Genomic DNA, 17,469 nt, shown 5'->3' with positions numbered 1-17,469 from the left:
TATTAAATTGACGACAAATGCAAGATTCAACGAAACTGAGGAACTCCTCGATGATTTTCAACCAACGAAACCGAGAACATTGATCTGAAATTATCGCAGATACGATTCCGATCAAATCTCTAGTTTATATCTGCATATCAGATTCAAACATCTATCATCTCTTTCTTTCTATATTCTATTATACTGTATTACATGTATGAAATTATACGTCACGGGTTTACCTCTCTGACGTGCACAATCATTTTTTACTCATGCCGATTATGTTGAAATCGAACAACGTTCATTCATCAGGAAATATACACGACATTATATCGACACAACACAACATGCAAGGATATACATTTTACGTATGATGCGATTGCGGTGCTTTATAAAAGTTACTCAATTAATCACGTGACGTGACTAATCCTATGGTACTTCTCAACGTCAAGTAAAGTCCAGCACCGTTTACCCAACTTAATTTATATATCAAACAAGTGCATAGACTTCCTTGTCGTCTGTATTAAAGAATTCTTTTTTGAAAATTATTCACATGTATGAATTGCTTTTATCAACCTGTTCGCAATGTCCGTATTGAATGCCGTTAGATATATCAATATATGCGATGTACCGTATAATATATACAATGTGTTCTTAGTATTGCTGATTTATCGATCGATTGATAATCCGTGGGGCTCGTACTTAGCTAACATCAAACAAAGTCACGCTGCTTGACGTTTAACACATCGATATACCTGTATTGGTAGGTAATGCAATAAAAATACATCACGTATGAAATTTGGGTCGTGTGCGGCATTTACAATAAATAAAAACTAACAGTTCTTTACATCTATCGTTGAGGTAATCTTTTTCGACCATACCATTTTTGTCGCCGGCCCGTATATGTACGTACAATGTGTGATAACTGGGACGACGGTGACGTCATAATGTAATAATATGTATTAATATACATATATGATACATGCACGCGTATATACTCAACGTACGGGATATTTTTCATTACATCGTACTGCGTTATGTACGTTATACACTTATTTACGCCAATCTTCGACCTTGTACTAATTACTAGCGTGAAAGTAATTATCATCTGGATTTGCGTATTATTATTATTATTATTATTATTCGTATTTATTGCTTTTCGTTTTTATTTTAATTCTTCGCATCGTTAGACAGACTATGAGAAGATGGGAAAGATTTCTTAGTAAGATTTAAGAGGATTGAGAAAGAAGATGCGATTTATGGCAGCAACTTAAACACAGAATAGATCCACTCTTATCTTATCTTCTATTATTAAACTGATTTAACATCATGATCTTTTCTTAATAATATTCTGTTGATTATCTTTGTGTTCACAGTTAAAAATAATTATTGCAATTAAACTGGATAGGAATCTGTAAATTGGAACAATCGTGTTTTGCTTACACTATTCAAAAATTGATTGTACGCCACGATGATTAAATACCAATAGAACTTTCGAAACATTCCTCACTCGTCAAGACGAGAGATATTGGGTTAAAAATAATGTATGAAAATATGGGATTGATACTTGGAGCGATGGATCAAAGGCGTGATCAAAGTCAAATTGAAAAATTAAGTACTCACAAATCCGCTTGCTGTTTTATCCTTTCGGCTCGTCATTGTTCAGGGTTTGAGCCGCTATCCTCGCTGATACATTTCTCTTTTCCGTTCTCCTCCAACGTCCTGAAATTTAATTCAACATTTAAATAAAAGAAGTTAAAATAATTGAATCAAATTTCTTTCATTCCAGAGAATTAGAATTAACAGGTATTGAAATTTCAAAAGATATACTCGATTCTAATTATTACTGCCAACCTAAGCACTTCGAACAACTGACACAGCTGGACTTGACTTGAATGTGTACAACTCATGCATCGAGTGTGGTTCAAGATAACGAACTAATTGAGATAACATTCGATAATGTGTTTGGAGATCAGATAGAATGTGGAGTAGTTTTTTTTTTAGTACGTTAATCACCAGTTTTTGTTTGTTTACTATCGAAACTTGGTGCATATACTTCATGCGATTAAATTTATTCAAGACATTGGTGGTGATCGAATACAAATGGGCAGGTAACCAGTAACAGGTAAAAGCTTACGTATTCGTGTGAGTAAAACGGTTGATATTCTAAATTTAGAGAATTCCAACAGGTGGTACGTTGAAAGGAACGTGTAGCACTTGCTGAGAGCGAAGTAAGAGGGGGAAAGAGGATGAAATTATCCACTATATTCTACATTTAGTCGAAGAGGAGTAATTTAGACACACTAACCGATCAGCGAGTGAGCGAGAATTGCGCAAACGAGAGATTCGGCACTGACCTAACATAACCAAAGAACGCCGGGCATCATAAGACGCGGTTTCGAACCAGGATGATCACGTATTTGCAAATTTACGAGCATTCGAAGATCGCGAGAAGGGCGATTATTTGGCATGTCGCGTTGGCTTTGACGAGAGACGGAGTGTCGATTCGAATGTGTGCAGGGCTTACAAGGAGAGGGGAACATGCTTGAAATTTGAAAGTCAATTTTGACAGTCGACGCTGGTGTCGGGTAATTTCAATTTTCAACGGTTACTTACCTCGCTCGCTGACAACAACGCCGAACTTGCAATTAGACGAGTGACGGCGATGACGGTTATTTGGTAAAAATGCTAGGCACACGTGCGTGTCACACGATCTTCTTCACAGAACAAATTGCCAGCTGAACGCGCCAAGTTCACTCCGCACACCAGTTGGTCGATTCAACAACAACACATGACGTAGATTTTCCTTGAATAGCACAACACGACTTGAACACAACCACCGACAACGCGATCGGCCAGAGGCGCTAATCTGACACCGGAAGACGATTCACGCTGTTTTGCGATATACGATTGCTGACGAGGAATCTCGGGGCAAACTTCACACCGCGCTTCAAATAGTTCACCGATGATCTTTTGTTTCAACGAGTTTCCAGAGAGCTATGATTCGAATTCTCGGAATTTTGCCACACGTTTTGTTATCGTTTTTTCAGACGGCAGATAACTTCCGGGTCTCCGCAATAACGAACATCGCTTTTTTTACACTCGCAATTCTCACGGCTCGATTCGTCCAATCCCTGTGACGCGATTTTTACTCCACCTTGCCGCCGGAACAAGAACCTTTCACGTAGAGTCACCACTCAACTATAACCGCATAATACATACGGTTCAATGAGACCACGAAGTAATGAGTGAGACTCTCGAATCGCACAGCTGTCTATCTATTCAATCGGCGGCAGATTTGAATTGGAGACAGGATAACAATAACAATAGTAAGCGCGGACGATAAATGTAACGTTGTAGTAACAAACGGTATCACTCTTGCTATCAATACCGATATGAAACGTGCTTGGAATTTAACTAAGATTTTAATTGGCATAATTTACAATCTGTTTAGTATATCAGTTTATCGAACGTATTTCATTACCAAATTATCACAATAATACAGATGTTGTATATGAACGGTATATGTAGGTATATGCTTACCAGCAGCACGAGAAATGTTTACAACTTCAAGATACTACAAAGGTTCGCTTTTAGGATGCAAAACATTTATTTACGACTTTAAATTGAAATTAGATGAAATATCTGTACATATGCAACAGTCAAGAGTTATTTCTTTCGGCAGCATCAAAAATTTACAATCATCTATTATTATAATATATTTTTTTTTCTCAATGTTCCTGTACCAAACGTACAAATTACTTATTATAGCTATGAAATTTAAAAAAAAAATCTTATTCATTTTATTTTTTTCTTCTTATTGTTATTTCTTTTATCTTTTCAACTTCGAAAATAACTCGTTAAATTATCTCAAATCTTAGGGCAATTATTACTCTTAATTGATCTTTAACGCAATAAACACAGCATTTCTATAAAAATATATCTCTAATTTCGTTAAGATTAAAGTAAACTCCATGTTATGTAATTTGAACATGATTTTTTCGTTCATTTCTTTTTTTTTTCTTTTAACAGTAGCTGTGGTATAAGTTATTAACACAAGTATTCAGTTCCGTTCGGCTTTGTTATACGTATGGTAGATAGTTTAGTTGTATTGAAATTATATTTCTAATTGTTGAGAGAAAATTAAAGAGAATCTTTCGTCCTCTAAAACTAAATTTTACGCCATTTGGGTTTCTTTACTTTAATTATGCATACATTTTTTTAATCAATGTTCTGATCAACATTGACTAATAAATTTTTCATTCTTCAAGGTATGAGAGATAATATACAAACAAATATGTATCCATCCCACAACTTTTTTCCTTCAAATTCTTACATTTTAGCTATTTGGTTTTAAAATTTTTTTTTTTTTTTTATTCAACAAGTATTACTTTTTCTGACGTTCCTTTAACTCTAATCTCGCCTTAAATCTTGCCAAAAACTCTCTATTTTCGAAACATATTAATAAATAGGACGAGTCAAGGCATGGATAATATTAACTTGCGTGCGGCAGATTTGCAAAGCTTTTGCAGTTGAACTTCACCTAAGTAGTTAAAGCTACTACTTCACAATGTAAATTACCAAGTATAACATGTGATAATAGTTATATCATCAGAATGCTTAAACCATAACTTAAACAATGATGCAAAACGTACGTTAACTAATGATAATAATGATGATGTCAATAATATTAATAGTATTACTAAACTAATTTAAAGTGTAAGTAGTTTTATTTTTTTCATTAATAAATCGCACAATGTCTCATCACCCAGTTACATTGTAAGAAGAATATAGCGTAACTGACAGGGCTAATTTGGACTTGTACTGCGATATTATACATTTTCAGTTTTTCTTGTACAGATGCGTATGTAATGAAAATCCGGGCAATCTGCGGAACGCGTCGTATATAATTTAATGTGGAATAAATAAAACATTTTATTCATTGTGTTGGCAGTAAATGCATTTGTCTACAGATTGCACGAATGATAAGAAATAAAAACGTTCCCTACTTCTTTGGGACTTATATTTTTTGCCTTTTTTATTATTTTTTTTTTGTTTACCTTTTAATTTTTTTTTTTTTTTTGTTTGCCTTTTACTTTTTTTTTTTGTGTTTAACTTTTTCTGTTATAATTTTTTTATGAGTACTCTCATTATACGCTCGAACTTGAACAGTATATTCATGTGTTTGAATGAATAATTAAGATGTACCACAAAGCATAATTGAGAGGCTCTGCCGCACTTAGATGTCAATTGTACTAAAAATAAGAATAGGGTATTCGGTTTAGTTCACATTACAAAATAAAGCCTTTGAATTACCTCGTACGATAATTTCACGGACATATATGTTAAACGGTTATTGAGTAAAATTCATTTGCCAGAGTACGGTATTCAAATCGTGTCTATTTTTAACTTCCCAGTGACCAACGATACATAAACGGGGAAAAATAATTTGATTTCAATTCACCGTATAATCTCAGGTAGTTCAGTAGGCTTTATGCACTCACACACACGTATTAAACTTAGCATTGACTATTTTTCGCCAACACCTGTTGAATCAAATGTGTAAACGCGTAAATACCCATTACTTACTTATAAATCCGCAATTACAAGTGATTATATAATTACAATTTAGTTTAGGTTTAAAAGTCAATTGATGGTAAATTGTAAGACGTTGATCTACCTATACATTTTCACATACACATCATTTTTAATATTTCTGACACTCTAACTCAACATTGGCTAATCAATGACTAAACAATACAGTTATTAACGAAGTTTTACAAAATAAGAGAAAACTGTCTTTTTTTTTTAATTTTTTAATTTTTCCTTATTTTTTTTTTTTGCTTTGATATTATATTTTTGTTAGCATTTCGCGAAAGAGTATTCCTCAACTTGTTTATGAAAAAAAAAGTCGCAACTAATTACAAAACATAGGAATTGTTCGTTTATCAGTTTCATGCTATGTACAAGCTACACATATATAATATATAATAATAATAATATTATTATAATTAATAGTAACAAATAATAGTGTACTATTTGCAATTAATGTACATGTGGATCTACCGCTGTATCGGATGTTGAAAATATTAATTTTATCGATTTTAATCGAATCTTTAACGCATAGAAATATGATCAGGTAATTTATAAGTAAGATTATTTAGATAAAGTTTCATTAAATAGATTTCACGATCCGAGGCAGCGATCAAGTTTTTTTTTCCTCCATGAATCAGCAAAACTTATGCCTTATTGAATATGTCTAAACATAAATGATGTTTCTTTGATTGGAATTTTTTTCACAGTTTAGAAATCTAATTTGATGGATGTTAAATTGATTAATATAATAATTGAAGTGATTCGTGAAAATATTACTGAAATCTTTTCAATTATCATAGACACAAATCAATATATTGTATTGTATTGTAAATACGTAATGTATGTATATGATAATAATAGTTAATAAAAGTAACATGAAAATAATATTCGTATCTCACCCTGCTTGTTTTGCCACTCTGTATGAATAGAACAATCTTTACAGTTCAATATTTATTACTGACATTCATTCCCACATATTCGGAAATTATAATATGGGTAGTTAAAATTGCGAATTGATGAATCCACCCAACGCGTTTTCTTACAGATATCGAGATTATATAGCATAAATCACAGACTGAAAATTATTAATTCTACTCGTAGTGCTAATATTTCAACGATAACTATTATTATTTCAGTCAAACATTATCTTAGATCTTTTGAGAGACCTTTTTTGTCTTTGATGCCCCTATTTAAAACAGAGATTGAAATGGTTGTCCCAATACAACACGTTTTGTACAATCTACCAGCATAGCTAAGTTTTACTAGAAAAAAAATTATATTAGGAAAAAAAAAGGCCGTTAAGCGTCATGTGACTTATGCTACTTAAATTAAAAAACGTGAGAGGTAACAAATAGATTTTTTCGATTATATCAAAACTCTCATTCAATTGTTTGATTTTTAGTCCATCAATACATTAATACATATTTTTTAGAGCGAAGACGAAGGTGTATTAATTTTGAAATATTTGTTCGAAATTTTCAGCCGGACCACTGGATATCAGTAGAAACAGTGTGGATAATTATCATTATTTTCTCACTTTTTTTCTTCTAAATATATATATCTCCGATATGGAGTAACTAGCAGATTTTGCTATTTCGTCATAAAAAAGTAAGATAGTTTGAACAGCATTAATATAAATTCTATCAACAGCTATACACAACTGTCTGTGTTTCAATATCTTTTAGAAAAGAAAATATTTTTTTTCAACACTATCTCAAACTAGGCGTAAAATGCATTTCACTGTACTTCACACCGGTTTATGATATCCAGTATTACCTATGTATTCGCTAAGATCACTCAGAGGTAACAAAAACACTGACCCTTCAACATTTCCCATTTTAGTTTTAGAAAGTAGTACGGAAAGTCGCGAAAAAAAAGAATAAGAACGAGAAAAAAAATTCTCAAATTACATATTTTAAAATTGAGACTATCGTGAAGGGTTTGCATCGGTCAACAGTAGTTCCAATGGTGCATACCTTTCAATTTTCAATGATTGAATCCTGTTTAAATGTTGATTAAGAGTATTAGCCGCAATCGGTTCACATGGTGCAACGCTGGGAGGCGTGACTCCGATCGTCTCTACTAGTGTCATAACAAAAGTTGACCAATCGCCAGCCATCGTATCCTCAACTGGAGATAATGTTTCAGCTTGTTCTAACACCGAGGCTATAACCGATACTCCAAACTGCAGTGACAATAAACCAAATTAAGTTAAAACCACTGTAAATATGTAACGATCAGACGAGAAATTGCGAGTCAAAAATGGTACAAACCTTGTTTGTTAAAGCAAATGCTAGGCTGTTGTTTTTTAGTGGTAGAGATGCTGACTCAACCAATGCCTTCGCTAGGCGTAAAACAGAGCCGAAATCAGTTATGGTATGTAACCACCTTCGAAATTCAGGATAAAAGTTTGTCAGTAAATGAGAATCCCTGCGTCCTATAACTACCAATCCGCGAACCAATCCAGTCCACAGATCGCCTAGCTGAGAGCTGTATTCAGTTACGCTCATGTGTGGCAGCAGTCGAAGTAACAACATCTGCAATTGATTTTCCGATCACATAAAGGACCATTTTGTCAATCGATGTATGACGTTTGTTACTCTACAGTGTTAAACTAGACCCTTCATGTAAATACTGACCTTTCCTTTGCGAATGCTGAGCAAAGCGGCTAATTTATCATTTCGCAATATTTGCAGAAACGAAGTTATTAGTTTGCCAATCAGTTCAACTTTGGACTCTTTGATTGGTTTCTTTTCTCCTTCTCCTTCCTGCTGTTGTTGGTGTTGCTGTTCAGCTGCTGCTAATAGAGCTAAAGGATTAGTCAGATCTTCGAGCTTTAACTGCAACGTGTACAACTGGAAAAAAAAGAACAAAGAGAATAACTAGTTGAAACATGATGTTGAATAATTGTAAACATTTCAAACTTACTCTTTCGATCTCTAGTAGAAGTTGACGTGTTTTTTTCGAGTCTTTCTGTTGTGAATGTGGTGCTTGCTGAGGATCGTTGTTTGGAACCACGTCCATGTCAATTATCTTGCGAGGAGCAGTCACACTACCACATTGAAGCTTACCAAGCGAATTTTCAAACTGCATGGGCGTGTAAACTACCTTTGTCAGTATATGTTGTTGCTGATCTCTATCCCTGTTGTGATATACAAATTATTGACATTTAGAGAATAAAATATTATTATCGAATTTATGAGCTTTGTTTGGTTTGCATGTCGAAAAAATATCGAGTATATCTACCTGGAATCTCTATGGTGGCCATTGTTGTTATGATGCCTTCTGTCCTTGTGTTCCTGATTTTCGTTTAGTTTGTTTTGCCTGTCGCAAAATACAGTGTAATAATAATCTTCGACATATGGCTGGTTGGTGTTCAGTTGCAACAGCTGGATGTTGATCAGCCATTGTTTCTCACGATTACTCATAAGGCCGGCGTACTCATCGTAGTCACCCATTGGACCACTCGATCCATTCATACCTTGATAGTGGTGCTGTTGATGATACCGTTGATTATTTCGGTTGTGATTATGATGAGGGTATTGATTGTTCTTGAAAAATGGCTGGTGAGTAGGTGGTTGATGACCAGATGGCTGGTCATTGGAATGGAACGGTCGATTATTCTGAACTGTTCGCTGATTTCCTGAATGGGGAGAGTGCTGTTGATGATGGTTCATTTGATTGTTAGCAAATGGCGGCATCATCGTTTGTTCAGGACGCAGTAATTGAGGTGGAGGGAGTCCTGGATAAGGTGGTTGCTAAAAGTAAAACAAATACCACTTCAATTTCAGGTGTTACATTACTCCTTCTCTTTGCTTTCACTCCTCTCAACTACTCACGAACTAATCTTTATGAGAAATTTTTCGTTACTTTAGGATCGCTACAAATTTTGACATGAATAATATTCCAATATTTATATATTATTTTCAGATTCAATATCAAGAACAAAACCTTACTGAACTCAAAACTTTTTGACTTTTCCAAGTTTTACAGATTTGTAGCAAACCTGTATTCTTTCATGTTATGAATAACTTACAGGATAATTATTACGAAATGAAGGTGGTGGAGGCTGCCTTTGAGCTCCTGGTGGCATCATCAAATGAGGAGGCATAGGGTACCTTAGCATATTACCTTGTTGATCTGAAAAAAACATTGAGACACGATTTGGGGCAGTCAAGTTTCACATACAACATTTTTTTACCAACATGATAATGAAAATGCTTGAAAATATATAGATGGTTCTACTCACTAGGAAGTAGTCTGTGGTGCTGCATAAACTGAGGTGGTGGTGGTCTCACTTGAGGAGGTAAGATGACACGAGGACCTGGAAGGCCTAATCCTGGGGGAAAACGAGGAGGTGGTAGGCCTTTCATTTGAAGTTCACCCAATGGTACGGAATCGAACAAGAATGGTCCACCTGATGAATGTTGTTGTTGTTGTTGTTGTTGCTGCTGCTGTTGTTGTTGCTGTTGCTGCTGTTGCTGATAGTGTAATTGTTGTTGCTGTTGCTGTTGATGATGGTGCTGCTGCTGTTGCTGCTGCTGCTGCTGCTGCTGTTGTTGTTGTTGTTGATGGTGCTGTTGTAGATGCAGTTGAGGAGGTAGAGGTTTAGCAAGACCTGGAGGCGGTCTACTAGCGATGAGACCTCGCTCCAATTCCTCAACAGTGCAGACATTTTTAAGGGTAGATGAAATCAAAGGACGCTGTTGAATTCTGGGCATAGGAAAGCTCGTTGGGCTGTCCCAAACACCTGGTCGTGGCGTTGTCCCATCTCTATCATCTAGTACCAAGTGTGACAAGCTATCTTCGATATCTATTTCAATGCCATTCTAAAAATGAAAGAATAAAATATTGTGCTTTAAATTGCATCAATCTTGATTTTAATAATTGAACTATCCAGTAAATGCAATATATAATAAAACAATCTGAATTTTTGTATTCCAAATCGGGGCAAAATAACAAATCTGTGTATCACACAAGATTAAAATCAATCATTAAACTTGAAAAGTAGACTGCTTGTAAAAAATCTTAAATTTTGCGGAATCTTGCCCAAGACAAGCAGTTACAAACCCGGTGCAAAGGTAAGCTGGGCGGCTGCTGTCTACAGGACTCGGTGATTCGGGCCAATTTCTCATGATCTTGCTCCCAATCTCCACCTGTTGCTTCCGCTCCGAATGTTTCATCGTTCAATGCATCATATTCATCTTCTTCACCAATAATATCTTCATCTTCCAATGGTCCATCAAATCCATCTTCTAGGCCATCACCCTGTTAAATTTGAGGAATCATACAACAAATGACAAACATTCATCAATCCAGTAGAGAACACATGCAATAGATTGAACGTGCCAGTAATATCGGATGTTATATTTTGCAAATAACCCGAGATCATATTACTTGGTATTTTGACGAATTGGAACTCTGGGTTTTAACAAATAAATATTGAATGAGAAAAAGAGATCAGAGCATTGAAGTGCAAACAGAGACACCTTACTGAGTTGACAAATTAATTTTGAAACTGTTGTACGTGCGAAATTATAGAAACATAACCTATGAGTTATGGCTGACGGTTGAGCTTGGAAGCCGCTGAAATTCTCAGAAAAATCTTGCGAGATTTGATGAAATTTTCACGGTTAGCGACATTCAATGTTATTGACCTTTCCGGGGCGGGGATAATGAAAGACTTAGGTTATGTATAGTACATTCGTGGCCGTATCAGAGTTCACATCCGTGAAAACGTTGTTTGCATCTCGGCTGGTGCAGGGTTAATGTTTAGCGTAATTTCCGTACATGCGAGCGTAAGAAAGATGAGATTGTGAAACGTCGACGTGAAATATCATAAAAGGCATTAGCCGCGCGATATGCTATAAAAATAACAAATTTTCGATCCATGCTGTACCGCGACGCGGTCGAAACGCGAAAAAATCAAGGGTTTCCCATTGGCGATACCTTTCCAATCGAAGGAAAATTCCGAACAAATTTAACGAGAAATAATATAGCCAAATACAACTTACAGCGAGAGATGTGTCAAATCCGAAAAAAGAGTCTGCCATTTGTCAAAATTAAATTCGCAAAATGTCATGATCCGACTAAACGTCAAGCGCTGGAAAAGACATCAGCTGTCATGGCGGTCACGACTAACCACGGACTTCCCGACAGGCTTTCGGTATTCCCCGTCAGAGAACGCAACACATCGCGATGGGTCAAATTCACTGTCCCTCAAGCCGCGTTTTCAACCAGTGTTTCAACCTCTCATTTCATAGATGCCATTGATTATTTGCCACGTTAATCAGAGAATGGTACGAAATTTGAAATACGATAATCAAATCATTTGTTCATGGCCCAAAGTACGCTAATAAGAAGGAATATCGAATGCTACCTCAAAATTATACATATTACGTCTATCTATTGCCCTCTCCGATAGTTCCGATTTCCACCACGCATAAGCGCTGTAATAGGTATGAAACCGGAAGTCAAGTCCGAACGGATCCCAAAGTATTCAAGTGTTCTGGCGGGTTCACGTTTAGCTATGTCAATTCGCAGAGTGTTCCACGAAGACGAAAAAATATACTATAGCGAAACTTTTGAAAATTTGAAATTTTCTTCCAATGTACAGGATTCTTTTCACCTGTGTTTGTTTCAATTTACGTTTGCTTGACTTGTTTATCACCGAAAAATGCCGAAGACTAAACTTGGGAAAAACTCATCTGTTACTACGGCCTCCGACCGTAATGATATGAGCTTTACCCGGTGATGACAGTTGAAATATCCGAATCAACGTCGTTTAAGTCAGTGATTTAAATCTTTTTTCATCCTAGCTTTTCCTGAAATTGTCACCATCGATTTGTAGGATAACGGAATTGCCACAATACAGGAAATGAAAAATATCAAATACCATTGGCGATGGTTCGTAAGAAATATGCTTTAACTTTTCAAAACGATATCCTCCTTTATTATCATCATTATAATAATCACTTTTATTATCTCTTAATCGAGGTATAATTTATCTACACTTGTTCGGTCTAAAACAAGAACAACGATAAAACTCGTCAATTTATTTTATTACGGTGTGCTTAGAGTAACGTTGCGAATGTTATATGTGATATAATTTTTATACTTTTGTTTGAAAAGTACTATCAACATTTCATTTAAACTTTTCTTTAGTCAACATGGTATTGTGCTTGTACATACATCATACAGACTATATACGTGCGAGTGTGATTCATTGTATTCTTGACTGATTGTGCATACATTGCCGTGATAATAAATCACATACCTATATTTATAGATACAGACAGTTTATACTTATTTGTTTTATTCATATAATTGAACAATCCGAAATCTGAGCTTCAAATCAGCCTTCCCGATATTTCAAATCAACTTCTTGTATAAAAGTACAAAAAATTGTTTTTGGCAAACGATAGAAAAGAAGAATTTACAATCTGAACAATATCTGATTGTGAGAACATTGACGATACGAAGAGTATGCGGAAACACAACCGAGGAGTCAATTCTTACTTCTGCGATGAAATAAAGGATTCTACGAGAACAATTGTCCGGCCGTAATTGGGAAAGGCTGTTTATTTGTGTATACCGGTTGTTTGTTTTTCCTCTCTCTTCTTGGTTTTGAATTCATACGATAGTTTAGGTATGACTCCGCATATGACTTTTCTCTTCTAACTATCCGTTAAAACATAATTAATTTTATAAAATAATTTTAATTTATGATAAGTTAATTTGTCTTTCAATGAAAAATTATTCGAGATTTTCAGAAAAATTGTTTAATTATCAGGCGAATAATGTTGGCACGATGCTTAATATAATCAGAGAATTTGGAATTCTTGTCCCGCGCCTGGACACTGGCAAAAGGTGTTACTTCAAAGTAATTTTGTCATCTTTATGCCGGAAGTGGTTCTTTTTTTTGTCAAACTCATAACGATGGTAATCAATTCAATTTTACCAAGAACCCAATAAGCTATTTTCATTCCAACCCTAATTTGGAAAGTTACAGAGTTTTACCTAGGTCGAAAATTATTCGTCATAAGTATTTCGACTCCTCCTACCTAAAATATTCAACGATAAATTATATCTAATTTGCCTCGTTTCGTATACCGATTAAATACGTAATATCACTATATCGTCAACATTTACGGGTATTTGGTATTATTTCATTAGTTTAATATATCGTTTCGGCATTATATTATATACCTATATGTATACTTAATTCAAGAGGAAATACGCCCGTCGTTTTGTTCCCCGAAAAACTCGCTAATTTGCCGAGTAATAATATGGTATATCTGAATTAGTTCATAGATAATTATTTACGTAGATATCATAGTTATTAGTTTGCGATTGACCAGAATCCGTTGATAGTAACAACGTTGTATGTGCTTTGCAATTGAAATTAATTTTTTCTCTTCTTAATAATTCGTTTATCTCTCATGCAGTATATGTCCAGAGTGGGGATCGTATATTTGAAATTTTAAAGCAGTATCTTAAACTTATACGTTCAAGTTTTTCTACAACTCTTTTTTTCTTGTTTACGTTAGAGTCTTCCGCTGCTTCAATCAATGAGTATCAATCAAGTTTTACAGTCTCGCGTGCAGTGATTTACGACGTGGAGCGTGAGTTAGAGGTTAATAGCTTTGCAGCGTCGCGGGCAGGTTGATTTTTATTAGTTAGAAAATATGTCTTATATCGTGAATTATACGTGTACGTATATGAGCTCTTTTAGAACTTTTCTACGCTTTTACCCCTGTACTGTGAGGTTAAACGGTTATGATTATTTGTTTATTTATTCATTTATTTATTTACTTATATATTCATTTATTTAGTTTCATTATGATTATTAGGTTGTCTTGTCTTTTTCTATGAACGAAGTCATATATTGCTATATCATTGTAATCATAACAAAAATAATAATCGAAACAATGATAACGTCTTTAAACAATTAAGTAACCGTAATATACATACATTAAGTTTATATGTATATAATATATATTCATAGATATTTTATATAATTATTTAACAACATTCTGATATTGCGACTTCAAATTAAAAAATAAATATGTTTCATTATATTACTATTTTATTATATTGCGCAATAAATATCTCCTATACCTATATGTATATTATACACGAACATGCGCGTCGATCAATTCAACAACACATTATACTCTTATTACTTAAATTTTAATCGCCTATTAGGAGGAGCATATTTATTAGGGTGTGTGAAAAGATAAAAAATAATTTCCCCAGAAACAGGTTAAAAAATTTCATTTGGGTATAAAAGTATGCCTGATAAAATTTGAGCTCTTAATATTAACATTAACAGTTTTTGTTCCTTCCGATTCTTATACCTAGCTAACGATGCGTCGTACAGAAAATTCACAGACTTATGATATATAAAATTGAACGCTTTACAAAAAAGATTTCCTATCATTTTGCGATAAATCTAATCTTTCAAAAGTTATTTAAGGTCCTTCAACAATTTCTGACCGTTTGAAAACGTTTGATAACGTTTGAAAGAGTAGATTTATCATAAAATAATAACAGGCCCTTTTTGTAGAGCGTTCGATCTCATATATTGTAGATCTGTGAATTTTCTGTACGACGCATTGTTAGCTAATTATAAACATCAGAACCAGCAACAACGATTTTGATCGTGTTTTTCATATGGAAAATAGTAAAGTGCGATACGCAACCTCTCAATGTTAACATTGAGAGCTCAAATTTTAACAGGCGTATTTTTATACCTAAATGAAACATTTGAGCCTGATTCCAAGGAAAAACAAAAAAAAACATTTATTTTACCCACCCTGATATTTATATTATTGATAATACATTCGTGTTTCAATATTTTTTGGCAACGTATTTGTGCTTTCTTGTCCGTTCGAAGGAACTGAAAGTGAGGTGGAGAAAATTGAAGTTTTTCTGCGGAATCTCAATTAAATATTATTTCAAAGCATACAAACTTTCGTGCTAAGAATATCTTCAACCAGTTTTCACGCAGGTATGAGTGGACGAATTCTCTATTTAAAATCCAAATTTTCGCGCTCCCTCGTTTCAGTCGTCAGCCGAGTAAACAGTGTTAATTAATTTATTTCCAGATTAAAATTTACAAACTCAAGACCTGTTCAATCCCGCACCAAAAGTTTCAGCGTATTAATAATACACTTGAACTTGAATCGGATTTACTTGCCTCTGTATAAATCGCCGTACACGCTGAAACGTATAAACGAATGCGCATAAGCTAGTGGATATAATATGAGTTTAGGGGACGGCGAGCTTTGTGATTCATATATGTAACAAAGTTAGGTGGGTTCGTTCATTTGAGGACTCTCGGAGTTCCACGGTTTGGGAAACGCTGGACCGCATTGCAGTAAACTCGTGTTCTGATTTAGTCAATGATTTAGTCGAGGACCCGAGCCAACCCCCAGCGAACTCTGCGCAGTAATTCGAGTAAAAACAGCAACACTATTCACTTCTGGATTAATTTCGTAACGGGGTTAAATTCCTCCCTGTACACTTCAGCCCCGAAGTTTCATTTTGCAGCTCGGAATTATTTTCGCCAATGTCTATTATCAACCGGCGACGAAGATACGCGGAGCAATCGCATTCCGAATACTAAACTTCAGTTATCCCGAGCAATGACAAAAGTTTCCGTCATCTTGCCGGCATATTTTGCCGCCACACGAAAGTAGACATTCACTCATCCCTCATTATAACTGGAAAGAAATGTAGGTCAGTCCCTGACGAATCCCCGATAACAGTCTTCCATGTCGAGGCAATTGAATTCAATCGAGTCGTTAACTGCGTCCGGAGGATGCGGCGTTATCAGGTCAGACGCTGCTGGTCGCGTGACAATCTTCCAAAGTAGCCAAGCTGCTGGCTCTGAGCGAGGCAAGACTCAGCGAACTGTGGTTCAGTCCATGGGGGTCTTCGCAGTGGAGGTAGAGCCGAGAGCTGACCGATTTGTGGCAGTCCGGGCAGAATCTCTTCTTCTTCTTGTCCCGCTTCTTTAGTATGTCGTGGGCGCACCTGCGACGGAGAGAAAGAGTTGGTTAAACAGTCTATCTCGCGAAAAGTAGCGGGCCGCATCGATCTGCACGAAAGTTGCTGATTCACCCACCTCGCGTGGAGGATGTGCGAGCACGGCAAAGCCTCCAGAGAATCGGCCTCCAGACCGAAGGGCTCGCTGCATCCTCCGCATCGAAGCTCCAGGTCCTCTTCCATGGCTGCGGCCAATCGCTCGTGATGTCCTCTCTGCTCCTCGTCACCGAGCGAACCGTAAATTCGCGACAGTCTTGACCTGACCGTCCTCACGAGTAGCTAAACCGGAAGTGGGAGGGATGATCATCGGCGATTAGATTCGACGGTCGAATCGATGCGTGACAGGTAATGGAGTTGATGGATCGACAGTCGATTAACGAGGTATTTGTGATAACGGGGACTTTGGTAGAATTGTATCAATCCATTTTCTATACAATGGTTTAAATACTTTGAGTAATGTGTAATTGCGGTTAGGTGCTTACGATGGTGAACACGAATGAAACAACCTGCCTACTAAAGGGTGTTCCAAAATTCACGCAACAAATAATTTTGATGAAAAACACAGGCTTGTTACATTATTAGAAAAATTAACAATCTTTTATTCATTCGTAAACAGTACAGGGTTATGTATGGAATAGCATATCGGGTAAATGGCCTCCACGGTTTTGCTTGTACTTACGCACTCTTTTGTTAAAATTATCCATGACTGTTTTGCACAAATGTGGCTGAATTTCGTTGATGCAACGCTGAGTTTCCTCCTTCAAGGCATTGGTGATTGTTGGTTTGTTGGCATAAGCCTTAGACTTCAAAATCCCCCCCCAAAAAAAAAATTCAACGGTGTTA

At 35.6% G+C, this 17,469-nt stretch overlaps 3 protein-coding genes across 3 annotated transcripts in view; all 3 read right to left on the bottom strand.

Moving 5' to 3' along the window:
- dia (diaphanous related formin 1) overlaps positions 1-2,983 on the bottom strand; it is a 43,489-nt gene extending 40,506 nt beyond the window's left edge. The window contains exons 1-2 of the mRNA XM_069135616.1: positions 2,596-2,983; positions 1,603-1,701 (exon numbers count right to left, since the gene is read on the bottom strand). Of these exons, the coding sequence (XP_068991717.1) occupies positions 1,603-1,638 (36 nt within the window). The 5' untranslated portion in view covers positions 1,639-1,701; positions 2,596-2,983. The remainder of the gene's footprint in view (positions 1-1,602; positions 1,702-2,595) is intronic.
- A 981-nt stretch (positions 2,984-3,964) lies between these two features.
- Positions 3,965-11,723, bottom strand: Patr-1 (Protein associated with topo II related - 1). Its single transcript, XM_046622834.2, has 9 exons — positions 11,589-11,723; positions 10,645-10,842; positions 9,824-10,403; positions 9,611-9,714; positions 8,821-9,332; positions 8,503-8,716; positions 8,214-8,429; positions 7,848-8,111; positions 3,965-7,759 (listed from the first exon to the last, which is right to left on the bottom strand). The coding sequence occupies exons 1-9, from the start codon at positions 11,625-11,627 to the stop codon at positions 7,502-7,504; spliced, it is 2,385 nt and encodes a 794-aa protein (XP_046478790.1). The 5' UTR covers positions 11,628-11,723; the 3' UTR covers positions 3,965-7,501.
- Positions 11,724-14,356: 2,633 nt separating this feature from the next.
- LOC124217375 (43 kDa receptor-associated protein of the synapse) overlaps positions 14,357-17,469 on the bottom strand; it is a 45,391-nt gene continuing 42,278 nt past the window's right edge. Inside the window, exons 9-10 of the mRNA XM_046622835.2 lie at positions 16,706-16,905; positions 14,357-16,614 (exon numbers count right to left, since the gene is read on the bottom strand). Of these exons, the coding sequence (XP_046478791.1) occupies positions 16,416-16,614; positions 16,706-16,905 (399 nt within the window). The 3' untranslated portion in view covers positions 14,357-16,415. The remainder of the gene's footprint in view (positions 16,615-16,705; positions 16,906-17,469) is intronic.

This window comes from Neodiprion pinetum, chromosome 4, assembly GCF_021155775.2.
Source record: "Neodiprion pinetum isolate iyNeoPine1 chromosome 4, iyNeoPine1.2, whole genome shotgun sequence".
Classification (NCBI taxonomy): Eukaryota; Metazoa; Arthropoda; class Insecta; order Hymenoptera; family Diprionidae; genus Neodiprion; species Neodiprion pinetum.
This window is presented reverse-complemented; position numbering and strand designations above follow the sequence as displayed.